At 42.9% G+C, this 26,938-nt stretch overlaps 1 protein-coding gene across 3 annotated transcripts in view; it reads left to right on the forward strand.

The window, feature by feature from the left end:
* The window catches only part of PDGFD (platelet derived growth factor D), a 147,217-nt gene extending 133,066 nt beyond the window's left edge, over positions 1-14,151 (forward strand). For all 3 annotated transcript variants that reach the window (XM_009896775.2, XM_054164610.1, XM_054164609.1), the window contains 2 exons: positions 336-550; positions 10,930-14,151. In XM_009896775.2, coding sequence (XP_009895077.1) covers positions 336-550; positions 10,930-11,064 — 350 coding nt within the window. In that variant the 3' untranslated portion in view covers positions 11,065-14,151. The remainder of the gene's footprint in view (positions 1-335; positions 551-10,929) is intronic.
* The last annotated feature ends 12,787 nt before the right edge of the window (positions 14,152-26,938 follow it).

Genomic DNA, 26,938 nt, shown 5'->3' on the forward strand with positions numbered 1-26,938 from the left:
ACCCCCTCCTGGCTACAACCTCCCTTCAGGAGGTTGTAGAGAGCAATAAGGCCTCCCCTGAGCCTCCTCTTCTCCAGGCTAAACAATCCCAGCTCCTTCAGCCAGTGTAAGCTCTGCTATGGGAGTCAGTGGAAGCAGGATGAGAGCCTAGGTGGCCACCTGTGACGATCAAAAATTGGTAGGTTTATGTTTGTCTGTTCAGAAGTCACTGCTATAGTTCACATACTGTCCAACTAGTGTCACTTCACTTTGTGTAATTGACTGCCTGCTGTGTGGTATGAACCAAAGGAATGTCCCACATAAACCTCACTAATGGAAGTTCTTTTGCATTGTAGTTGACCTGGACAGGTTGAATGATGATGTGAAACGTTACAGCTGCACTCCAAGGAACTACTCTGTCAATTTAAGGGAGGAACTGAAGTTGACAAACGTAGTTTTCTTCCCCCGCTGCCTCCTTGTCCAGCGCTGTGGAGGAAACTGTGGCTGTGGGACTTCAAACTGGAAATCCTGCATGTGCACATCAGGGAAAACAGTGAAAAAATATCATGAGGTATTTTCACTCTTCTTCTTCTCTTTGGTACTTCTTTTGAGTACTTATTACGTACATGGATTCTGAAGACTTTTCTCATGTTATATTGACCATGCTATATCATGTTGTAATTATGCTATAGCCTGTTATATTACCATTGCAATGTTATATCATCATGCTTATATTGATTATACTGTTGGATCTGCAGTGCAAGAATCAGTGGGCAAAAATCACTGTCTGCAGTGTAGTGTCATAGGCCAAAATGCTATTCTTTGGGATAGAATAGAATAGGATGGGATAGAATAGAATAGGATGGGATAGAATAGGAATAGGAATAGGAATAGGAATAGGAATAGGAATAGGAATAGGAATAGGAATAGGAATGGAATAGAATAGAATAGAATAGAATAGAATAGAATAGAATAGAATAGAATAGAATAGAATAGAATAGAATTAACCAGAGGATTAGATTGTGCCTATGTGGGATGCAAGCCAGGATGCCATTTGCCTTATTGGCCACCTGGGCACACCGCTGGCTCATGTTCAGCCTACTGTCAACCACTACCCCCAGGTCCCTTTCTACCAGGCCGCTCTCCAGGCACTCTGACCCCAGCCAGTAGCACTGCATGGGGTTGTTGTGGCCAATGTGTAGAACTCAGCACTTAGATGTGTTGAGTCTCATTGGACTCTGCCCATCTGTCCAGCCTGTCAAGGTCCCTCTGCAGAGCTCTCCTACCTTCTACAGGTCAACACCCACCAAGTAAAATATAAACTAAAGGATTCTGAGTCACACCTGTTTCAGAGCTTAAGCCAAGTATCTGCAATAGCAAGAAAAAAAAAAAAAGCTGATTATGTACATACTGTCAAGCACTTATTTTTTTCATCAGGTGTTTTGGAGTGTGTGGTGCTGGGATACTAGAATATCACACTAGAATATCACACAGGTATTCGTCAGAATCAGGATGTCACAACTTGTGATGACCCACAATTAATCACTAACTCAAGAAACTCAATATTCACACTAATACATCACTGCTCATTTGTTTCACTATTCCTTTGTTCTCTAAAAAGCATATGTAACATAAAATGGCTTTTGTAAGTCTAAATTTAAACTTAATCCCTTAGGGATGAATTAACAGCTTGCTGAGCAGAAATTTAGCCGAGTGGCTCCCATTAACATGAGTGGAAGTCATGCAGATAAACTCACGTATGCCATGCTGAAGATGTGTCCATTAATTTTAGTCCAAAATATTTTCCACTTTATTATTATTATTATTATTATTAGCCACACACAGCTAATCAGCTTTATTCTTTATTCTCCTTTGACACTTGACTCTAATTGTATTTAAATGCCTGGCAGTAAAGGCACTGAGGAGTGGCCTCTAAACACGCCAGTTTTAGAACTGTGGAGCTGGTTTACTCTTTTCAAAGCCAATTTGAAACCACTAACCTTAACCAAAAAGCCTTTAGTTGCATAATGAAGGACAAAGCTTCATGAAATCCCCAGTGCTGTTAATTCAGTTAAAAATTTCTGCCTTCTGCTGCAGGAGAATATTGGCCAGATTCAAACACAGGTCTCAATTACTTTGATTTACGTGCAAAATAAACCAGAAGGAGGTATAAGGTAGTGGAGCAAAGAAGCTGTTTGTAGCAGCTGAAACTGAATCCTGCAGATCCCAGACTCCTTCTCTTGCCAGGATGATTTTGCCTAACCACTATCCTGGACTTCGTCTACCAGAGCTACTTGTCCTGCACATGTATATTCTTGCCCTTAGCAGTAAAAATGTGACTAGAAGTCACTTTAAAGTTATCTGACATTTTTGAACTGCCTAATATTTCTGTGTGAGAGAGAAGCAGGCAAATTTTGCAGAAGTGCTAGGCTCCTTTCTCAGCTTCATAGCCAGTGCCTTGTGGTGCTGGAGTAGCTGCATGCTGGCAGCTGTGGGGATGCCAGTGCCCACAGTGTTTGTTGAGAGAGAGGCTGCTAGTCCAGACAGATTTCAAGGCTATCTCCCCCTTATGCTCTTAATGTCTTTTAGTTCCCATTGAAAGCCTCAGACTATACTCATCACCAAGCACTCCCTCCTAGTATTGCAGTGCTAATAGATACCACGTGTGGCCTTTGATTTCCCCAAGCTAAGAGTGCTGCTCCAGTTCTCAGAACAGACAGTACTGCCCTTTCCTACCATGTACAATTGTGAGAAGTAGTGCAACAGCAGGGAAAACAGGAAAATGAGAATGCCACGCTGAGGGGTATCTTTTTCTTTATTGCCCTGGGAAATGTTAATAATGAGATCTTGGTTGTTTTCTTAAACGTGGAAGTTTGCCGTTGTTTTACCAAAATACTCAGCAGTTTCCAGAAGTAAAAGAGTTCATAACTTGAGTAAACAGATAGTTTTATGGCTGAGGCCTTTTTTTCTGCATCAGTCTTGTGATGCTCTGTGGTTTTCCGTGGCTCCTGGGTTTGCTTGAGTGGAGAGCTTGTGGACAAATACTCATGGCTTACCACGTAGTGTCACGAACCCTGCAAACCAAACAGGCCAAGTGCTGGCAATCACTCAAAACATCTCTCAGGCTCAGTCTACCATAAGTGATGCTGCAATAGAAAGACAAAGCAATGTATGGAAATGGATGCAACATACCTTAATCAAATGCTCACAACCATTGCCATCTGACTTGCTAAAGGGGAGCTGAAAAGGAAGCGTGTCTTCCCTTGCAGTGTGGTGTTTGGAAATGCCTGGAGCTTCTCTTTAAAGAGGAGGCAGCTCTAAACCTGTAGGTCACCCTGCTCAGAGGAGATGTGGGGGAACTCGAGCCAGGATTCAATTCAGCTTGGGCTGCAGCTGTGCCGTCTGCCCAGCACACACATACCTCTGAGGAACAAGAAGTCCGTTTCCTCATCTCATTGCTGTAACTGATGAGATGTGAAATGAGTTTCTGTGAGGAATAAATGCTCTTAAGTTAGCAAACAGAATTTATCAGTGGATAAACCTCCACAAACAGTGCTGATCAGCACAGCTGAAAGGCACATAAGGAAAAGAATTGAAGTGGTGAATGACAATTGCATCTTTTACTTGTCTCTCCTGTAAAGACTGATATATTTTTCACTGTCTGTACACTGCTTCTTTCCCAGTCCCCATCTATGCCTTTTTGAAACATTACATCTCCATTCAAGTTGCATATTGACTGTGACTTGTCTAGTGCCTTTAGAGGACATACATGCAATTAATTAATTCTCAATGACAAGGCTTAGATTGGTGTTGGAGTGGTTAGTTTGTAACCTCTTGCTGCCCTGAGAAAGGCAGCAGGCACCTCAGAGTACCTACACAATAGTGTGCACAAATTGCTGGGGCATAGAAGCAGCTTTAACTGGTCCCAACATTGTAAACCAAAAACAAGACTGTAAGGAGTATTATTGGGAAGAACAGAACAGGAGAGCAGGGGTTAAAATGAAAAGGTGATAAAGGACATGAGTAAGACAGAGGAATTGTTGCAGTAGCTGCTGGACAAAAATACCAGACAAAAATTACCCAGATGCTGCTCATACAACAAAGGAAATTCACTAAAAGAACATCATCAAAGCAGTGTGCAGGGAGTATAATGTGATGGTTGTGTGTCCTGGAGTTGATAGTAGATGGATAAAGGAGATAAAAGGATGTTATCATAATAAGGGCACAAAATGCATAGAAATGCATAGTTAATGCATAGAAATATTACATAAGAAAGAGCAGGGGAATTTGTTTGGAATGCAAATACAAGGAAACAGAATGAGTCAGAAATGGCTGCTAGGTCACAGGAAGAGCAGAGTGAACAGAGGTACAGTGAGAGAAAAAAATGTTTATTTTTTATTAGATGAAAATGAAAGTTCTTGGGGTGACATCAGGAAGTGAAGCATGTGAGACACCCTGTGATACCTATCTGGCCAGAGAGGCATTTAAGAAGGGGAAACACCTTTATCTGGTCATTGAAAACGTAAATAGCTGGAGCCATAACGCATGACAAGAGCAGCAAAAGTAAGGGGTTTTGTCATGTCAGTCAACAAAAAATCATGGCTTTAGTGGAGATTTAACACATCTAAGTGCCAGGTTCTACACATTGGCCACAACAACCCCATGCAGTGTTACAGGCTGGGGCCAGAGTGGCTGGAGAGTGGCCAGGCAGAAAGGGACTTGGGGGTACTAGTTGATAGTAGGCTGAACATAAGACATCAGTGTGCCCAGGTGGCCAAGAAGGCCAATGGCATCCTGGCCTATATCAGGAACAGTGTGGCCAGCAGGAGCAGGGAGGTCATTCTGCCCCTGTACTCTGCACTGGTTAGGCCACACCTTGAGTACTGTGGCAAGTTCAGGGCCCCTCAGTTTAGGAAAGATGTTGACTCACTGGAATGTGTCCAGAGAAGGGCAACAAAGCTGGGGAAGGGTTTGGAACACAAGGCCTATGAGGAGAGGCTGAGGGAGCTGGGGTTGCTTAGCCTGGAGAAGAGGAGGCTCAGGGGAGACCTTATTGCTCTTTACAACTACCTGGATGGAGGTTGTAGCCAGGTGGGGGCTGGTCTCCCAGTCAGCCAGCACCAGAATAAGAGGACACAGTCTCAAGCTGTTCCTGGGGAGGTTTAGGCTGGATGTTGGGAAGAAATTCTTCATAGAAAGAGTTATTGGCCATTGGAATGTGCTGCCCAGGGAGGTGGTGGAGTCACCATCACTGGAGGTGTTTAAGAAGAGCCTGGATGGGGTGCTTGGTGCCATGGTTGAGTTGATTAGATAGTGTTGGGTGATAGGTTGGACTCGATGATCTCAAAGGTCTTTTCCAACTGGGTAAATTCTATTCTATGCTATTCTATTCTAGTCTAGTCTAGTCTAGTATATTCTATACTATATATATTCTATTATAATCTATACTATATATATTCTATTATATTCTTTTGGATGCCTGAGTTTTAAGCCAGTTAATTTTTTTTCCTCTATTTGCTGTGTTTAAAAAAATCACATATTTCTTATTAATAAAAGTAAAAAAAGTAGAATCAGTATTGCCATGTACATTCAATGCACCATTCCAAGTCGGAATGCTACCATTGAGCAAAGTCTTTTTTCTTGTTCCTGATATCCTGCAATTATCTCTGGTAAGAAAGAATACAGATTTGGGTCTGTGTCGTTATTTTAGGCTATGTTCCTACTAGAATAAAAGTTCTGATGCTAAATTATGAACCACATTCCCATAATGCTTAGGTTTTTTTATGCTCAGAGCATAGCTAAACTGAGCATGACCTTTGGATTAGAGAACTTTCAAAAACCGCAGAGTAAGATTTTTTTTTCATCTGTATCAGAACTTGGATCTGTGTTGAATGTTTGCACTTTTGATGCTTCCTCTTTCATGAGTTTCAGAAAAAAACATAATTTGGTTTGCATGCTAGGATGATGGTATTTTTAGATGAACAGAAGGAGATTAGATAATGCTGCCTAGCAAGATTTTAAAATAAGTTCTGGAAAGTGCAAATTTCATTATCTGAAATAGCATCCAGACTTGCTCTCCGTCCTCTGTCGCTGGAATATGAATCTAACCAGATCCATGGCAAGCCGTAGTCTTGTTATTGATTATCTGTGGTGGTCTTAAGCTAATCAGAAAAAAAATCAAAATTAAAGCTGATTTTTCAGAGAGACTTTTAATTCCTATTGGTTTTTAAACTACTGGTCAAGAAATTAGCAAAGAATGTTACTACTGTTCCTAATAAACAATGAAATTATAGTAAGGGAAAAAAACCTGCTGTGAGTAACTGATCAGCTACACTCCCCTCCCTTATTTTTTTCTTTTCTTTTTTGAGAAGTGTTGACTGGACTTCCTATTACTCTTTATTTTTTATTAAATCAGAAATTAGACATCATTGATTGTCAGGGCTACATGTTGCTTGACTTAAAAGGTAAATCATACATGGCTGTTACTATTTTAGCCTGGAGAAGAGGAGACTCGGGTGACCTTACTGCTCTCTACAACTACCTTAAGGGAGGTTGTAGACAGGCAAAGGTTGGTCTCTTCTCCCAGAAGAAGGAGGAAGTTTTACACAGAGTGATTGCCCATTGGAATGGGCTGCCCAAGGAGGTGGTAGAGTCACCATCATTAGAGATGTTCAGGAGGAGACTTGACAGAGTGCTTGGTTGCATGGTTTAGTTGATTAGGTGGTGTTGGATGATAGGTTGAACTCAATGATCTTGAAGGTCTCTTCCAACCTGGTTTATTCTATCCTATTCTGTCGGTGAGTGAAATAGAGAGTGGTTCACCTCATCTGGCTCTACGTGTTTAAATTTGCAAGTCCAGCCTTTGGGCTCTTTCACTAGTTAGCACTGACCCCACCAGAGATGGGTGTTAGAGGTGAATCATTCACTGGAGTGATCTCTTTGTTCCTGCTTCTGCTGGAGAAATTCTTGATATATGTCAGGGTGAATAAGTTATCTCCAGTGGGGTCCTTTCCCCAGCAGTCATCACCACTCTGCTCACCTCAGCCCCTGATCATGAAGTGCTTTTGCAGATCTGCTGAGATGAGAGTGACAGATCTGCTGAGATGAGAGTGACCACTGGGCCATCAGTACTGCACCTTGCTGCCCCCAAAGCAAGGCTCAGACTTGTACTGTATGCTTTCTGGGAAGGTGGCCATTTTTTGATGTCCTCAAACAGGCTGGAAACTCCACAATTCCTTGGAGCACTCTCCAGGTGGTGAGTCAGCCTGATTTAAACAAGTGTGCCCTGGTTCTAGTTTGAAGGGGTTTTTGACTTCAGCTTCCAGATACTGGTTTTTGTGATGGCTCTGCCTTCTCATTTAAAGAGTCTCTCAGAAGCTGGCATCCAAATTCAATACACAATCAATGAAGAAGATTCCTGGCAGGGAAACACATGCAAGCATTTTCTTTGCATTTCCTCCACCACTGCCCCCAAGGAAAATTATGCAGTGGCCACAGTCACCTCACCTTGAAACATCTCAGATGCTCAGGCATATCTTCAAAGTAAAATGCCATCCAGCATATTGATGTGCTCTTATGGAGCTATCTGCACAAGTGATGCTGCAAGACTCTAATACCCTTTTTTGTATTACCTATAAACACCAAATCCAGCTCAGTAGCTAAGTCCTCTGTCTTGATATTGTTTTTTATTGCCTTTAATAGTTTTATGACCATAATTAATTCAGTGTTTGATGAGATAGATATGGATGCAGTTATATACTTCTCATGAGGCAATGATCTGAACGGCTGAGGCACCACATTCTGATTAGTACTGACAGGCATTGCTCCTTAATTTAAAAACTGCAAGGTTATGCTTTTCTTTTTCACCCACATAAAACAGCCCTTTTGGGCATTCCAGACCTTCCTCACATCCATAGTTTTTTACAGCTACTGATCCTATCAGAAATGGAGCAATAAAGTGTCCTGAACAAAATTTCTTTGAACTGCTTTCATTAATTCAGTAGTTCCTTACCGTTAAGGACCTAACAATGTAAAGAATAAAGAGCATCTATTTTTCAGAGTAAAAGGGTTTATTTCAAGTACTATGGTCACCAGAAATGGTCTTACTTCCTGGTTCTTTTCAATTCCCTTGTGTTTGTCTGAAACTAAAACTGTTAGATGGAATCTAAATGGAGGGCATTGAACATAAGTTCTGTGATCAGCTATTAAAGCAGTCCTACAGAGGTATCTGGACAGCCTGGATTGTATGAGGTTCAATAAAGGCCATGTGATGGATCCTGCACTTTGGTCACAAGAATCCCATGCAACACTGCAATCCTGGGGAAGAGTGGCTTGGAATGAGAGACAGCAGTAAAAGCCCTAGGTGTATTAGTGAATACCCAGCTAAATATGAGCCAGCACAGTGCCCAGGTGGCCAAGAAGGCCAACAGCATCCTGACTTGTATCAGGAATACTGTGGTCAGTAGGAGTAGGGAAGTGATCATGCCCCTGTACTTAGAATAGAATAGAATAGAATAGAATAGAATAGAATTAACCAGGTTGGAAGAGACCTTTGAGATCATCAAGTCCAACCTATCATCCAACATTATCTAATCAACTAAACCATGGCACCAAGAGCCCCATCCAGTCTCTTCCTAAACACTTCCCATGATGATGACTCCACCACCTCCATGGGCAGCCCATTCCAATGGCAAATCATTACTTGGCACTAGTGAGGCTGGAGCTTGAATACTGTGTTCAGTTTGGGGGCCCTCACTGCAAGACAGACATTGAGGTGTTGGAGCATGCCCAAAGAAGAGCAGTGAAGCTGGTGAAGGGTCTAGAGACAAAGTCCTATAAGGAGAGGGTGAAGGAACCAGGGTTGTTTAGCCTGGAGAAAAGAAGGCTGAGGAGAACCCTTGTCACTCTCCACAACTGCCTGAGATGAGGTTGTAGTGAGGTGGGTGTAGGTCTCATCTCTCAAGTAACAAATTACAGAACAAAAGGAAGTGGCCTCAGGTTGCACAAGGGAGGGGTTAGATTGGATATTTGGAAAAAAAAATCTTCACTGAAAAGGTTGTCACATATTGGAACAGGCTGCCCAGGAAAGTGGTTGAATACTCAGAGCTGGAGGTATTTGAAAGACATATACATGTGGCACGTAAGAATTTGGTTTGGTGGTGGACCTGATAATGCTAGGTTAACAGTTAGATTCAGTGATCTTCAAGGTGTTTTCCAATCTAAACAACTCTAACACTCTATAATTTCATCTGTATTCAAACACTGCTTTCCTGTCTTGTCTGGGAAGTACCTGCCAATTCATTTTTCTACTCTTGTCAGCAAAGCCCATATGCTCATGCTCATGTTTTTTGATACAAAGCACAGAGAAAATCCCCAAGCTGTCAAGAGGTCTGTTAGCTTGCACATAGCCCACATCTTTGCTCTCATCCCATTGCATACTTTCATTTGTTCTCAGTTGAAAAAGAAACAGATCTCCCTACCCATGATCTTGCAAAGTGCCAATCATCTGAATTTGGCAGATTATTATGAAAGGCTTCTTTAAATAAAGAATTTTATCATGGGTTCAGGATCAGCAGCTGTACTTAGGGGTTTTTTCTCTTCTATTTTTCAGCTTGGCAGCAATCGCAGCAACCTGAATAGGTTCAGTTCTTCTGTATTTTGGATGACAGTGTGGTACAGTTTATTGTCCCAGTGTCCATCAGGATTTATTGTACATATTGAGACAGTCAGTGTTTGAAATCAATTCAAATACTTTTATTTTTCTTGAAAGAAAAAAAATTAAAAGGTGATGTGACAGTCTGGAAAGCAGCCCTGAGGAGAGAGACTTGGGGGTGCTGGTGGACGAGAAGCTCAACATGAGCTCTCAGTGTGCACTCGCAGCCCAGAAAGCAAATCAGATCCTGGGCTGCATCAAGAGAAGTGTGGCCAGCAGGTCAAGGGAGGTGATTCTCCCCCTCTACTCAGCTCTGGTGAGACCCCACCTGCAGTACTGCATCCAGTTCTGGAGTCCCTATTACAAGAGGGATATGGATGTGCTGGAGCATGTCCAGAGAAGGCCCATGAGGATAATCAGAGGGCTGTTCAGTCTGGAGAAGAGAAGGCTCCAAGGTGACTTTATTGTGGCCTTCCAGTATCTGAAGGGGACCTATAAGAAGGCTGGGGAGGGACTTCTCAGGATATCAGGTAGTGATAGGACTAGGGGGAATGGAATGAAGCTGGAGGTGGGGAGATTCAGGTTGGACGTGAGGAAGAAGTTCTTCACCGTGAGAGTGGTGAAGCCCTGGAATGGGCTCTAGTACTTTACTGATGTATGTTTTCTAGACTCAAGTGCTTGAAGTCACAGAAAGCAGAATGGGTCCACCAGCCTGCTGTTAACTGTGAGGCTGCAGTATTACTTTCTCTGTGTCCTGCTCCCCATCATTAAATAGAATTAGCCAGGTTGGAAAGACCTGCGAGATCATCAAGTCCAACCTATTACTCAACACCATCTAATCATCTAAACCATGGCACTAAGTGCTTCATCCAGTCTCCTCTTAAACACCTCCAATGAGTGATTCCAAAAGGCAGAGGACCATGTGACACCACTGGTAATTTTTCTAATGTGCTGCAGAGCTTGAATGAATCCATTTCAGATTCTTCATCTATACGAGTTTGACAGTGGTGCATATCTTTCTGTGCAGTCCACTGTGAGACTTGGGAAGAAAAATGCTGTAGTTAGGTGTTAAAGTGTTCCTAGTCTTAGCTCATTTGTTGCACCATATACAAACTAATGTTTGAGCTTCAGGGTAGAAATCAGGAATTAATATATCTTTCTTTTAAACTGTAGTAGGCCCTTCGTCAGCAAACTGATGAAACAGTGGTCAGGGCCATTAAGGTGTGTTGGTGCCCTTAGGGGACAAACACTCTCATTCTAAAATCCCTTAACAATGTTTTCTAATCTGTGTCTTTCAGGTGCTGAAATTCATCCCTGAGGCTGGGCATCCCAGAAGAAGAGGCAGAACCAAGAACAACATGGCCTTAGTCGATATACAGCTGGATCACCATGAGCGGTGTGATTGTATCTGCAGTTCAAGGCCACCCCGATAAAAAAAGAAAGAAACAAACAAGCCACACTAATTGCAGGTTGCTGGACATTTCCTTTCAAGCAGGATTGCTCTGAGGACCTTTACTCACTAATCATTTGAATTTTGCTACTAGCCTGCCTTTGCAATTAGCAGAAATGATCCGCAGTGTTTCAGCATAGCTATGCTGATTAGCGCCATGGCAGATAAACAGGTGTATCATAGATTTATGTATCAGCATCCAAGAATATAGGATTATGGTTATCTGTAACTAGATTCTGAGTGTTGAGACTTTTCAATGCTCACTTACAGTCCTTAGGCACACAGTGCCCACTGAAGTTAAACACAAGCTGTGTAGGTATTTGTGGTAGCTGGCAATGGAATGACATTGTGTGTGTATTTCTCACTCTCCACTTCCTAACTCAAATTCTGCTCAGCTCTCTTGAGGGTCAGTAGGGTTTTATGGGTATAAATGGAGAGGTAATTTGAGCCTGTATTAGTATAAAGTGGATTGTGCAACTCCAAGAGGAACTTCCCAGCGTTCTGGCCCAAGAGAGTGAGATATACTAAGTCCATCACTACATGAAATAACACACCAGTGGAGTCAAATCTCACTGTGCCCAAGCAAATCGTGGTGAAACCAGTAGATGCTTTGCAAAGGCTGAGACACTGGTGGCAGTAGAGGGGTGATAGGAGGTTGGTACTTTTGCCATGGTGACTCCACAGGAGCCATCACCCAGGCCCTTGTGCAAGAGAGGGCCCCTGCCATGTCTCCAGATAAATCCCCATGGGTTGGATCTGATTGTGGGCTCCACCTACCTGGACTGCCTTTTGCCCAGAGCTGCCCACAGCTGCTCAGGAGGATTCCTTGCTACCTGAAAAAGGAGAGACCACCCTCCACTTGCGTCCTTCTCACTGCAGTTTGAGGAGTGCCATGTTTCCCCATGCAGGTGATGAAGATAGGGAACCTGTTTGTTGAAAATATTGATCTGTTTTGCAGTTGAGTTACTGGGAAACAAAACTGCTTAAGATTTAATTATCGTTGTTTGGTTTGGGGGGTTGTTTGTATGTTTGTTTTAAACATAGATTATTATAACTTCATCATATATGCATTAATCTTAGTTATCTGAGGTTAGTTGTCTCGTTTCAGCTCTGTGTGTTGCCATGGTTGAACTTTTGACAGTGAATTTCGTTTTGATTGCATTTTGCTGAGGCGTATTAACTCATTAAGCAACACCTTTCTGTCATGGAAAATGTGCATCATTTATTAACTTCCAGAAGAATACCATTAAATACCACCTCATAATAAAATAAGCACTTTAAGAGCCACGGCTTAGTTTCCTATACCTTTCAAAATATTATGAAAGTGCTCCAGCTGAAAGAGGAGAAAAAAATAAAATACCTTCCAAACTAGCTTTAAAGGATTTCTAAATGCTGCTGCAAAAGCATAAAATGCAGGCAAATGTACATCTTGCAAATTGGAGTTTTGATCATGAATGTAGCAGAGGGAATGGGGCTGCACATGTAATGGCGGAGGGTTCGCATTTAATAGCAGACATAGGCTGCATTGACTCGTCCTGTTTTGTGTTGCCTCTTCTGTTTCTGTCTCCCTGAAAGAATGAAATGGTTTGACAATAATGCATTATGGATAGTGGAAACTGGCATGTGCTATAAGATAATGTTGAGATTCTTCCAGACACTGTGCTTTAGATTTCTTACAGAAGTGCTCTAATGTTCTGCCTTACCCTCTTTATCAGCTCAAGTATTTTGTAAGTGCTGGTCTATAATTGTAGCGAAACTTTACTGAACCATGGCTTAGAAATGTTGTCTTGCTTTCTTTCCTGTACTTTAACCTTTGAGATCCAAAAAGTGTGTTTTGGGTTGGTTTTTTTAATTATTATTTATATTAATTTTTCCTCTCTGGCTCCCAGATGTCTATTTAAAAATGCTCCTGAGCGCTGACTTCGGAAGTGATTCATCATTTTTCAAAGCAATTCACATTGAAGGAACAGCACTGTAACCAAAGATTGCCAGCTTTGTTTCGTAGCTCAGAACTGTTTCAAGAAGACTTCATTCTTTTTCTGTCTCTAGCTTAACAAAAAGATTGGTGCAGTCCTTCCTTAAGTTTTAGCTAATTTGGGAAGAAATATGCATGCAAGCCCTTGACAGTGCTGACTGTTTTTTTGAGAGAGTGCACTCAAATGTATATTCCTGACTGAATTCTGAAATTATACCTAAGCACTATGACCTTGTAGGTAGCATTGGTTATAGGAAACACCAGTTTAGTATGGATTTATGCACTGAATGATCCTTAATTCCCACCCACCGGGAGAAAATGTGCACCAAGCGTCGACTGTGCCTGCTGCCTCTCACAGACTTTTGTTTGCTCACCCAGTCTGCTAATCCATGGGATCCATCCTGGTCTGGGAGCCTGAATTACCACTACAGGCAACTGAAAAAGAGGGGATCTTCCAAAGTGTGCCTTAAGCCCTCAGGCTGAAGTCACTCGGTGTAGAGCTTTTCTTTCTCACTTTTGATTGTGTAGAAAGATCTGAAATCCAGTTTGAACATCCAGGTGGTGAAATACACGAAGTTAGATGGTATGAATATTCATTTTAAAGACTGAACAGCTTATAGCTAATCTTACTGCATTAGATACAGGCATCAGCAGATGCCAGAGTCCAGCAGAAAAATTCATCTGTGAAGTAAACTAAATACCAGCAAAAATTTTCCCTTTTTGTTTATTAGCAGAAATTACAGAACTGTTTTCCCCATACATTTGCTGTCTCCTTTGCCCACAAAATAATTCTTAGGTTATTTGCATACTATTTTTTACTTAAAAAGCAAAGCTATCAAAAAAAATCACTGATCTGGTTCATTTTTACTGCTGCACTTAGACCTTCCCAAAATAAATAGCTTTTCAAAGGAAATTCAGTACAAATTCCTCATGTCAAGCCACTAGCTTCTGTTTCTTCTGGGATAAAACCTACTTTCTCAAGTGCAATCTGTATGTTTTTTAATTTGTTTTTAATTCTGTTATCTCAGTTAAATGCAGCTTTCCTAGCAGTATTTTTGACTTTATGCAGTATGTAATATGTCTCTACCTTGATGAAAACCAAAAATAAAGATTGCTTTTGAAGGAAGAAACTCTGAGTGATTATTTGGAATTCAGATGAACTAAAACCCATGATTTGCTGGAAGACATTTCCACAGCAGGACACCATCCATGCTGGGTCTTCTTGTGAATTCTTGTGACAGCAGCACAGCATTTCTGATAGTCACAGTAGGGTGTTCTCCTAGACTTCGTGCTGGTCACAGCCTCCATGGGCTTGTCTCCAGCAAGATGTCCTTGCTTGTCCTGCAGAATCTGCTCCCTACTGGTAAAGGAACCTCCTGCTTAAGCTCTGCATCTCACCTAAACCAGGGCAGAGCTAAGCATCCAACTGAGTACTGTTTTAACCAGAGGAAATAGCCAGTACAGGATTATCACAGAATCATGGAATCAATAAGGTTGGAAAAGACCTCAAAGATCATCAAGTCCAACCTGTCACTCAAGACCTCACGACTAACTAAACCATGGCACCAAGTGCCACGTCCAATCCCCTCTTGAACACCTCCAGGGACAGTGACTCAACCACCTCCCTGGGCAGCACATTCCAATGGCCAACAACTCTCTCCATGAAGAACTTTCTCCTCACCTAGAGCCTAAACTTCCCCTGGTGCAGTTTGAGACTGTGTCCTCTTGTTCTGGTGCTGGTTGCCTGGGAGAAGAGACCAATCCCCTCCTGGCTACAACCTCCCTTCAGGTAGTTGTAGACAGCAATGAGGTTTCCCCTGAGCCTCCTCTTTTCCAGGCTAAACAACCCCAGATCCCTCAGCCTCTCCTCATAAGCCTTGTGCTCCAGACCCTTCCCCAGCCTCATTGCCCTTCTCTGGACACGTTTAAGTGTCTCAATGTCCTTCTTGAATTGAGGAGACCAGAACTGGACACAGTATGCAAGGTGTGGTGGTCACCTGGTCATAGAAGGAGATCAGGTTGGTGAGGCAGGACCTGTCCTTCCTAAATCCATGTTGGCTAGGCAGAATCTTTTTATGTTCATCAGTGTTCATCTGGCACTTAAGTACAGAGGAATTAAACAGAATTCATGAATTATGTGCCTAGTTCTACCATTCCAAAGACTAAGGCCTAGACAACTACAACTATTTGCAAGTATACTTTCAAATGAATTTGTACTAATGGTGCAATGTCCTCTCTCAAGCTGGAGAGTACCAAACTGAAATCTAACCTACTCTGGTGAGTGCAGGTGTTTCTCCCAACTTAGACAGAAGCAAATTTCACTGTGTTGCCTCTGGAACATAGCTTCCATAGCCAAAGTTCTGATTAAACCTTTCATTATAACTTGATTGTCATGTCGTTTGGGACAAGAATCTTGAATGAAAATACCATTAAAACTGATGTCAGTTTTACATGCAGTGGTTTGAATTACAATCTTGACAAAATATATTCTCCGCTTTCAGAGTGTTGCCAAAGATTTTTCATTAAGGTTCTTGTGTTAAGCTAAAGCTGCCTTGGGCCCTCGCTGGATTTTGGACTGAATGAGGACATTAAATTTTTGCCAAATTAATTCTTCACTAGCTAGACACTCTTTCTGATAAGAGAAATATAGAAAGCATACAGCCTGGGGACCCAGCTTTGTAGCCCGTGCTCATGCGTGTGTGCTTTATTCTGTGTGGTAATGCCACTGACCTAGAACAATCAGCTGTTCCAGTGAGCATTTTTATCCCCTTTGATTTGGTCCTTGTTACTCAGAGAAATAATTCATAATTTTTTCTTCTTTTTTTTTTATTTTTAATTACAGAAAGATTTAATTAAAAGAAGAAAAGGCACTCAGAAGAGACATTTCCTAACAAAGGAAGCAGTTCTCTTGTGTACAGCCGACAAGGACACACTTAACGGAGACCTTTTTTTTTGCCCTTCAGAAATGCGCTGAATGCACTGTGCAGACATCAGCTCAGCAATTGCTAAGTGTTCAAGGATGGCATAAAGCTCCTCTCATCTGGCATTGCCATGTGCCTACATGACTCTGGCTAGCTAATTTCATCAGTTTGTCCTTGTCCTCACATGAGCGAAAGCTTTTTCAAATCTGCAATGTGAAAAGCAGCTCTGTGTTTCCCCAGCTGAAAAAGTGTAAGGTTCCTGAGGTCATAGTATCAAAGTATCAGTCAGGGCTGGAAGGGACCACAAGGATCATCTACTTCCAACCCCCCTGCCATGGGCAGGGACACCTCACACTAGATCAGGCTGGCCAGAGCCTCATCCAGCTTGGTCTTAAACACCTCCAGGGACAGGGCCTCAACCACCTCCCTGGACAACCCATTCCAGGGCTTCACCACTCTCACGGTGAAGAACTTCTTCCTCACCTCCAGCCTGAATCTCCCCACCTCCAGCCTCCTTCCATTCCCCCTAGTCCTATCACTACCTGATATCCTGAGAAGTCCCTCCCCAGCCTTCTTGTAGGCCCCCTTCAGATACTGGAAGGCCATTCATGACCTTGCCATTATCTTTTTAAAAATAAATATGTACACCTTAAACATTTTTCTCCACAATTTCGAGGAGTACAGAATCTTCTAGGTGATCTTCAGGTCTGCAACAGCTGTAAAATACTTCTGTGCAAATTCATTTAAGATCTCCCTTGCTCTTTTCCAGAGTGCATTGCCCAGTCACGCTCCTGTTAATGCGAATTCAACAGATGTCCAATTTGTACTTAAATCTCCCAGGGACTCCAGCAAAGCAGCTAATGAAAATGCAGAAATTAGTATTCTGGTCTCTCATTCTCAGAACTCTAACTTTGTTTATTGATAGTCTTGGTCAAATATGCTGAAATACATCGCATCCAGTTCTGGGCCCCTCAGTTTAAGAAGGACATTGAGACACTTGAACGTGGCCAGAGAAGGGCAATGAGGCTGAGGAGAGGCCTTGAGCACAAGCTCTGCTAGGAGAGGCTGAGGGAGCTGGGATTGTTTAGCCTGGAGAAGAGGAGGCTCAGGGGAGAACTTATTGCTGTCTACCACTACCTGAAGGGAGGTTGTAGCCAGGACAGGGTTGGTCTCTTCTCCCAGGCAATCAGCACCAGAACAAGAGGACACAGTCTCAAGATGCACCGGGGGAAGTTTAGGCTTGAGGTGAGGAGAAAGTTCTTCACTGAGAGTTGTTGGCCATTGGAATGTGGAATGAAGAGAAGTTAATAATTTTGTCTTCTTTATAGAAAACTATTTGGAGGGTACCCAGGTCTTTTTATCCTGTTCTCCTCACACTGGTTCTGAAACTGAAATTCTTTCAAATGAAGCAAAAATCCTTTGTCAGCATGAAATTGGAGCATCCCCTTTGCTCAAATCAGGTTCAAGTACATTAGGTTACTCGTCATGTCCAGCTGGGTCTGTAGTTTCTCCATGTATGGAGACTACTGGAGGTATAATCTTGCACCTTCCCTGGGGGCTGTGGTTCAGAGAAGACCCTCCAGTCCTTGTGACCAGGCACTTCTCCCTGCCAAGGTAGGCAGGATTTCAAGCTCATAGCCCCACACTTACCCAATGGTATCAGTAGTATGATAATTCAAGGACCAGGGAGAACCATGTGATGTGGGGAGAAAAGCCTAAAAAGCCTGCAGGAGGATTTTCCCCCTAAAGTGTAGTAAATGTCTGATTCATTAATAACAGACACAACTTGTTAACTTGCATGACTAAAACCTTCTCTCCACACACAAGAAGGAGCAGAGGGGCACACAGGCATGGGAGGGAGCCTCAGCCACCTCATCAGAGTAATGGAGTACCAAATCCCCTCACCCCTGGGCTGCCCTGGGAGACCTCAGCCCATTGACAGAGGAACACCCATCATCACAAGCCAGCAGAATACAGTCTCAATCAACCTACAGGTTGAAGGGTGGTGTCTGCCAGGGGCATAGGGACCAGCATAAGAGGGCAGGGGCAGGATATTTCAAAACTGCATAGAACTTATTATGGTATGTTCCAGGAAGGATGAGAAAAAGGAAGGATCAAGGTGATTTGGGTAGGAGCAAGTGGGGACATAGCAGGAGAAGAGGACAAAAAGGACTGGTTGTGTGCAAGCTGGGGTTGGTCTTGCCTGGATGTGCACTGTGTGTGCCCAGTGGAGTCTTTCTTGACTTCTCAATAAACTTCACTTATAGTTGTTTTTCTAGGTGAGTGGGCTCTGTCCTGTGTGCAGGGGTATGTTGAGGAGGTGTCACAGCGACAAGCCCTGAGGTGAGACCAGGAACTAGAAGCCCTTGAAGCCTCCATGATGTCAGTCATTTGAGAGACTTAGCTGGCTGCTAGAGGGAGCAGAGGATCCAAAACAGCTGTGGAGTCTGAGAGTCAACTGAGATATATCTGCACATGTATGTTTGCCTGCCTATGAGAACAGGAGCTCAGCCTCATTGCTGGCTGGACACGAGCACCATCAAGCTGAAGCAGCCTCTCCTCAATCAGTGTGCCAGATGCAGCAGCCACTAACACCATTCAGCAAGCCACCACAGGGGAATCTTTCATGAGCATTGAAAAGATTGGAGGCTGCAGCATTTCACATCTTCCAGATAGGTTTTCTCATTAAGTCATAGGAAAGTAAATTGTCTGGCTTTATTGACATATGCAGGCTGGGCTGCAGCACAGCCCCCAGAAAATCCTCCCGAACTCAGAGAGTACCTGATTTAAAAGAGGCCTTCATTAAACTGTTCTGATACCCGACAGATGGCATTCATTGCAACCTTTACATCAAAATATCAACCTTTGGATTCTGTTGCTAATTTATTTCAAAAGGTCAGGCAAGGATTTGTGTGCCCTCAAGGAATCGATTGCTTTATAGGAAGCTGCAATTTAAGTATTCAAATAACCCCACACAGGAAAAAAAAAAGCTGCAATTTTTGCATTTAAAGTCTGTCTTAACACCAAGTACACAACTGATTACTAAATGAAGATAAGCCATGTAGGCTTCCATGAAAAAGGCTAATTGTGGGTTTTTTTAGTTAAAATGGAGGCCCCATCCTCTTTAACATCTTCATTGATGATCTGGATGAGGGGATTGAGACAGCCATCCGCAAATTTGCAGAGGACAGCAAGTTGGGAGCAGATGTTAGTCAGTTAGAGAGTGGAAAGGCTCTGCAGAGGGACCTCGACCAACTGGACAGATGGGCGGAGTCCAACGGGATGGCATTCAACAAGTCCAAGTGCCGGGTGCTGCACTTTGGCCACGGCAACCCCAGGCAGAGCTACAGGCTGGGGTCAGAGTGGCTGGAGAGCTCCCAAACAGAGAGGGACCTGGGGGTGCTGATTGACAGTAGGCTGAACATGAGCCAGCAGTGTGCCCAGGTGGCCAAGAAGGCCAATGGCATCCTGGCCTGCATTAGGAATAGTGTGGCCAGCAGGAGCAGGGAAGTCATTGTGTCCCTGTACTCTGCATTGGTTAGGCCACACCTTGAGTACTGTGACCAGTTCTGGGCCCCTGAGTTTAAGAAGGACATTGAGACACTTGAACGTGTCCAGAGAAGGGCAACAAGGCTGGGGATTGGCCTTGAGCACAAGCCCTACAAGGAGAGGCTGAGGGAGCTGGGGTTGTTAAGCCTGGAGAAGAGGAGGCTCAGGGGAGACCTCATTGCTCTCTACAACTACCTGAAAGGTGGTTGTAGACAGGAAGGGGTTGGTCTCTTCTCTCTAGCAACCAGCACCAGGACAAGAGGACACAGTCTTAAGCTGCACCAGGGGAAGTTTAGGCTCAACGTGAGGAGAAAGTTCTTCCCAGAGAGAGTCATTTGCCATTGGAATGTGCTGCCCAGGGGGGTGGTGGAGTCACCGTCCCTGGAGGTGTTCAAGAGGAGATTGGACGTGGCACTTGGTGCCATGGTCTAGTCATGAGATCTGTGGTGGCAGGTTAGACTCGATGATCTTTGAGGTCTCTTCCAGCCATGGTGATACTGTGATACTGTGATGCACCTGGGTCCAAATGAAGAACCTGACAAGAAAGGGTAAGAAGATTAGTTTCACTGAGAAATGCAGCTACTGCATACTTGAAATCTTCTGGTCTCAACAATGCAGGCTAAGTCAGCAATTTTAATAATCAAAATGGAAGTATCCCTTAAAAAGTCCTTCTGAAGAAAGCTAATTCAAGAAGAACACAAAAACTAGTCTTGCATTTTAATATCACTAGCTGATTACACTGAGCTCTGGCCAGCATCAAGTGCTTTTTTATTTTATCTGAGTAAGTTCTTTAGTCTGACAAGCATTTTAACAAGCTGTGTAACTTTCATCAAATACAAAACTGCTGTTCTTTGCCCTTCACAACAGTGCTTGTTGAAAAACAGAGACCAAAGAGTGTTCCAAGTATTCCTTGCATTCCACTGCTGGCTCATGTTCAGCTGACTATCAACCAGGACCCCCAGGTCCCTTTCTGCCTGGCTGCTCTCCAGCCACTCTGACCCCAGCCTGCAGCGCTGCATGGGGTGGTTGTGGCCAATGCGTAGAACCCGTTCCCAGTCATCTGGGACCTCTCCAGTGAGTCAGGACTGTTGAAAAATGATGGAGAGCAGCTTGGCCAGCTCATCTGCCAGCTCTCTCTGCACCCTGGGATGGATCCCATCCGGTCCCATGAACTTGTGGGAATCCAAGTAGCTGAGCAGGTGTCTAACTGCTCCCTCCTGCTTCACAGGGGAACTATACTGCTCCCTGCCTCCATCTCTCAGCTCAGGAGGCCAGTTGTCCAGAAGACAACCTATCCTGCTATTGAAAATTGAGGCAAAGAAGGCATTAAGTACCTCTGCCTTTTCCTCATCTTTTGTTACAATATTCCCTTCCATGTCCACCAAGGAGTGGAGTGTCCTTGCCCCTCCTCTTGCTATTAATATATTTGTAGAAGGATTTTTTGTTGTCCTTCACAGCAGTGGTCAGTCTAAGCTCTAAATGGACTTTTACCTCTCTAATTCTTTTCCTGCATGACCTAGCAACATCCTTAAACATTTCATGGGTAACCTTTCCTTCCTTCCAAAGATAATACCCCCTCTTTTTTCCCCTTAATTCATTCAGAAGCTCATTGCCCATCCAGGCCAGCTGTCTGCCCCGGCGGCTCATCTTCCAGCACACTGGGACAGCCTGTTCCTGAGCCTTCAGAATTTCTTTCTTGAAGTAGGTCCAGCCCTCCTGGACCCCTTTGTTTTTAAAGGCTGTTTCCCAAGGTGCCTTCTGAGTTAGTTCCTTCAGTAATCTGAAGTACGTTCTCCAGAAGTCCAGGGTGGAGGTTTTGTTGCTGCCCCTCTTAGCTTGTCTGTATATTGAAAACTCAATTATTTCATGGCTGCTGGATCCCAGACAGCCCCCAACCACCCTGTCTCCCACCAGCCCTTTTTTGTTTGTAAAAAGAAGATCAAGCAAAGCCTTACCCCTGGTAGGCTCACACAGCAGCTGTGACAAGAAGCTACCCTCCATACACTCTAAGAACCTTCTAGACTGCCTCCTCTCTGCTGTGTTAAGTTCCCAGCAGATATCTGGCAGGTTAAAATCACCCATAAGAGCAAGGTCCTGTGACTAAACCAAGTGCCACGTCCAATCCCCTCTTGAACACCTCCACTGATGGTGACTCCACCACCTCCCCGGGCAGCACATTCCAATGGCTAACAACTCTCTCTGTGAAGAACTTTCTCCTCACCTCAAACCTAAACTTGCCCTGGTGCAGCTTGAGACTGTGTCCTCTTATTCTGGTGCTGCTTGCCTGGCAGAAGAGACCAACGCCCACCCGCCTACAACCTCCTATCAGGTAGTTGTAAACAGCAATGAGGTCTCCCCTGAGCCTCCTCTTCCCCAGGCTAAGCAACCCCAGCTCCCTCAGCCTCTCCTCATAGGGCTTGTGCTCAAGGCCTCTCCCCAGCCTCTTTGCCCTTCTCTGGACACATTCAGGTGTCTCAATGTCCTTCTTAAACTGAGGGGCCCAGAACTGGACACAGTACTCATGGTATGGCAGATTTCTTAATCTGCTCATTGATAGCACAGTTACTGAAGATTTTCAGTCACAGTTCATTGAAACTCTTTGGCTGCATTACTTTTCTATGGATTTTGCAATTTTACTTCTGCACATGTCTTGAAAGATTGCTCACAGCTATGCTTTGTCCTTCAGGTGTTTAAATCTATCAGATATCAAAGAAATTCAGTGCATAAGAAATGAGGAAATGTTATGTGTGTAACTCTCCCAAGGTCTTTGTGACATTACTGTGGAACACAGACATCTGTTAGCAGAAGCCAGAGCTCCTATTGTCTCAAGACACTGGCAAACCCTGGAAAATGATGAACTACATGAAAGCCTTAACAGCTTCCTTATCTCATTTCATTCATAAGCAACACCTTGAGCTGCAACTCCTTGAAAACTTTCAAGCACTATCATTTTCATCAGAGAGGATGACTCATCTTAGGTTCATAGATCCACAACCTACGCAGAAGAAGACTTAAATCAGTTAACTTAAATCAGTTAACTTAAATCAATTATCTGGTAGATACTACATCAGCCTTCACTTCTCAGGAAGGGAAAAGGCACATAGAGGCTGAATAATGAGTAGAAGGCTCCATTATTCTGAATGCATCAAGAAGGTTAGTCTGACCTCAAGGATCTTTCTTTGGTTTGATATTTTGATTGTGTATTATTATCAGTTATTTGCACTGGCATATTAACTGGGTCTTTGACCCAGAAGCCTATCAATGTTGAGATGTCTAGTAAGACAGGGGACTAAGTGCACATCCCTAGCCCAGCCTACATACCATAAGAGTCACAAGAGTGAAACAGGTCCATGCAGGGCATCTTCTCTGACTGCAGCACAAACATCTAAACCAGGTCAGGGAAAGAGAACAGAGATGAAGAAGTGCTGCTTTGACAAAATCATCCAACAGCCCAGTTCAGTCTAAATACTATGGCTGACCTGTCCCACATTCAGTTCCTGATACACACAGCTAATTAGCAACTGGTACAAGAATGAGCAGGGGCTGGTGGTGTACAGGGAGAATAGCTCATACAAGCTAAATACAGAAGGGTTAGTGTTAGTCTTGCATTTGTTAAAGGCTGAAAACTGGTCTAAATGGGCACATTTGTAGATGGACAGCTGAATAACTGGGCTGAGGAGTAACCGGTAACTAAACACACCACTCCTTGGGCTTTGAGGAAAGGTCATCTAGATAGACTCTTCCTATTTGATCATGGAAAGGTTCTCCACCTCTTCCTTCTAACAGAGTGTTTTAATGTACTACGGTTACACAGGTTTGAACCTAAATATGATGTTAGATATGGTGTTGGTGTAACATTTATCAGACCAGAACGCAGAGACACTGTCATGCTTTGCAGACGATAAGGTAAATTTATGCATATGCTCAATACTGCATTGCAAATAACTCCTCTTGTTGAACAAAATGAGTGACAATGCTATTTATTTACACTGCTTTTTCCAAGGCAATGTTTGCCAGCTGTACTGACTATGATTACATTGGCTGTTACTTCCTGCTAAAATGTGGTGAAACTAAGACTACATAATAGATCTCTGCAAAGTGCTCTCCCCTGTGTATTGGCAAACAATACTCTCCATTCACTTCCAGACATAAGTGAATGGCAGGCTGAAATATAACAACAAAGTAATGAAAACTGCAGAATATAGAAACTTCCCACCTACTAATTCTGGACTGTTGGGACAGGCTGAAGCAATGGACAGTAATGAAGAACATTCCACCTAATAATAGGAAAACTAAGTTACCGTAACAGAATTATTAGATGAAAATGTAGAAGTGGCTGGGAAAACTACCTATGCCTGAGTGTTGTTTGGAATTCAGCTGAAATGGATGGAGTGATGCAGAGGAAATTGCACAAGCTCCTTCAGGGTGGATTTATCTTGCTTGTAGAGCACTAATTCTTTTCAGGCATACAATGTCATATAACATATCACTCATGGCATGGATCATTATAATTGCTTCTATAGATCATTCTATAGCAGTTCCCCAGCTCCCAAGCTGTTTGGGTATATGCTCACAACTCACAGCTTGATATGTCTAACTGTTATTTCTAATCCAACACAACTGTTCGTTCCACTTTTTTTCCCAAGTCCTTCCATTTCAGACAGTGTTCAGAAGCAAGATTTCATTTCACTCCCATCTGCCTGTTTTCCATTTTTTCCCCACTGGATTCAGAAGTTAACTGACTCTAGGCCACAAAGAAACAATTATCCTTTTTACTGTACTCCTGCTAATTATTTTGTATTAGATTTTGACTGCAAGAAAGATACCTTTGTGAAATGACAAGTCAAACCTCTGTGCTGTTCAGAGCAGACATGCTTCACCTAAGCCAGTTTTCATCTTGTACTCTTTGTTTGCATGCATCAATGTGGCATCATCATAAGCTGGAAAAACTTTCCAAGTGTCTGCATTCAAAAATCAGTATAAATTAGGGTTTCAGTTTCCCCAGCTTTCCTGATGTGTGATAGTAGCTGGGGGAATGGTGAAATTTAGAAACTCCCCTGCTATCCTCCCCACAAAAAAATTTATATCCTGTAGAGGTTTTCCTGAAAGTATGAAGATAAAAGCTCTTCTAAACACATTTGTCTGAGAAAACCAGCTGAATTTTAAGCAGATTCCTTTTCTAACCTGTGTACAGCAGGTGATTTGCAAGCCTTGATCAAACCTACAGTCCCTGTAGTGACCTTGCTTAGTCAAAACTCATTGGCATTGGTCAGTGCTTGCTCATGAGCAACTGGTGCCAAGGGGATGTGTGTGGGGAAATAATTAGTTTATCTGGAAGCTCTCTTGTCTAGTTGATTGACAATTACCAATCAATGGACAGAATGGACATGGAGAATCACCTTTGTAAATCTGACTTTTTATAGACTCCTAATATGTTAATTTACTCAGTTTACTCAACGTTGGGCCCATTGGACTGTGTGATACATCACTATGAAGCAAAAAAAAACAAACCAAAATTCAGTGGTATAACATGGAAAGAATGTGCAATTTGAATTTGAGAAGAAACATGAGGTGGAGGGAACCCATACTGCAGTAATCCTGTTGGGAGATGTGTAAAGAGAGAAAGCGCTGTGGTGATTAACTCCCCATGACATTCACATATCACAGAGGGTAGAACTGATCTTATTAGTTGAGGAATGGGTCAAGTAACATGTTATAAATTGTCCTTTTTGTCCTCTCAAAAATCTTCTCTGTGGTTCTTCCTGTGCTAAAGAAATCCTAGATTGCAGAGAAACAAATGTTAGAAGCTTGAAGGAATTAAGGTGCAAGAGAGTTATTGTGGCATCTTATTTTTAACACTGTATTTCTTAGCACTGCTGGCAGCATGATAGAGAAGATAGCATTTAATTTAGTGCTGCCTTCAAACTGTAGAGAAACTCTGGATGAATTTTGTTTTGATCTAGTAAGCAGAGACAGTTCCTAAACCCTAAAACCAACTTGTGCTATAGTTTATTCCTCAAACCCTTTTAATTCTCAACATTAAGTATCAAAAGCAGCTTACAGATATTACCTGTGCAATTATTTGAGACAGAAAACAACATTAGCCTGAATGATGACTTGCAGGAACTGTTCTGCCATGAGGTAGAAAGAGCAATACACTATCTACATACAGAATATATGAGGCAACAAGATTGTGCAGTTAAAGGAAAGTGTCAGAGAGGCAGAAGGGTTGAAAGCTCTAAGCTGAGAAGAGAAATTCATCGCAGGCTGTAAAATGGGTTAATTTGGATGCTGTTCATTCTGGTTTGGTTTCATGGAATTGAGCATGTCAGAGGCTGCAGCTTCAATCTCTGAATCTCACAAAGGCCTGTTTATGACTGAAATTCAACAAAGCTTGTGTGTGCATGCATAAGTTAATTTCTTGAAGGTAATGAGGTTTGGTAATGTTGTCGCTTTGACTTAGGACAGTCTGTGCTGCATCCAAAATGCTGAATTCCAGTATATTGGCTATCACTGTAGTGTGCATTAATTTATTCTGCTTCACCTGCACGGCTGATAACACTTACACTTTCATGCAGTGAGCTAGACTATGAAAATATATGGATGGAAATTAATGAAAAATTAAAATCTTTCTGATCTGGCAGGATTTTTGGCTGGGAGAAGGCAGAACCACCTGGTTCCTTGACAACATAGAGCTAAGGTTGTCCAACTTTATATTTCTTATACATTTTGTAATTGTAATAAGGGGTTGCTTAGCCTGGAGAAGAGGAGGCTCAGGGGAGACCTTATTGCTGTCTACAACTACCTGAAGGGAGGTTGTAGCCAGGAGGGGGTTGGTCTCTTCTCCCAGGCAACCAGCACCAGAACAAGAGGACACAGTCTCAAGCTGCACCAGGGGATGTTTAGGCTGGATGTTAGGAAGAAATTCTTCATAGAGAGAGTGATTTGGCCACTGGAATGGGCTGCCCAGGGAGGTGGTGGAGTCACTATCATTGGAGGTGTTTAGGAGGAGACTTGATAGGGTGCTTGGTTGCATGGTTTAGTTGATAAGATGGTGTTGGATGATAGGTTGGACACGATGATCTTGAAGGTCTCTTCCAACCTGGCTTATTCTATTCTATTCTTTTACTTAACTATACTCAAGATTATCATTTAGGAAGGAAGGAAGGAAGAGGGACATGTATTTAAAATATATATATAATGCCTAACAGCTGCAACTTAATGAAATTATGTGTTTGCATGGAATTGCAGTGGCATAAAGTGAGAGAGTTTTGAACAACTGTAGAAGTCCACGGGGCCTGATGAAATGAATGCCTGAGTCTTAAGGGAATTGGCTGGTGTGGCTGCCATGCCACTCTCCATGATATTTGAGAAATTCTGGCAGTCAGGTGAGGTCCCTGGGGACTGGAAGA

This window comes from Dryobates pubescens, chromosome 10, assembly GCF_014839835.1.
Source record: "Dryobates pubescens isolate bDryPub1 chromosome 10, bDryPub1.pri, whole genome shotgun sequence".
Taxonomy (NCBI): Eukaryota; Metazoa; Chordata; class Aves; order Piciformes; family Picidae; genus Dryobates; species Dryobates pubescens.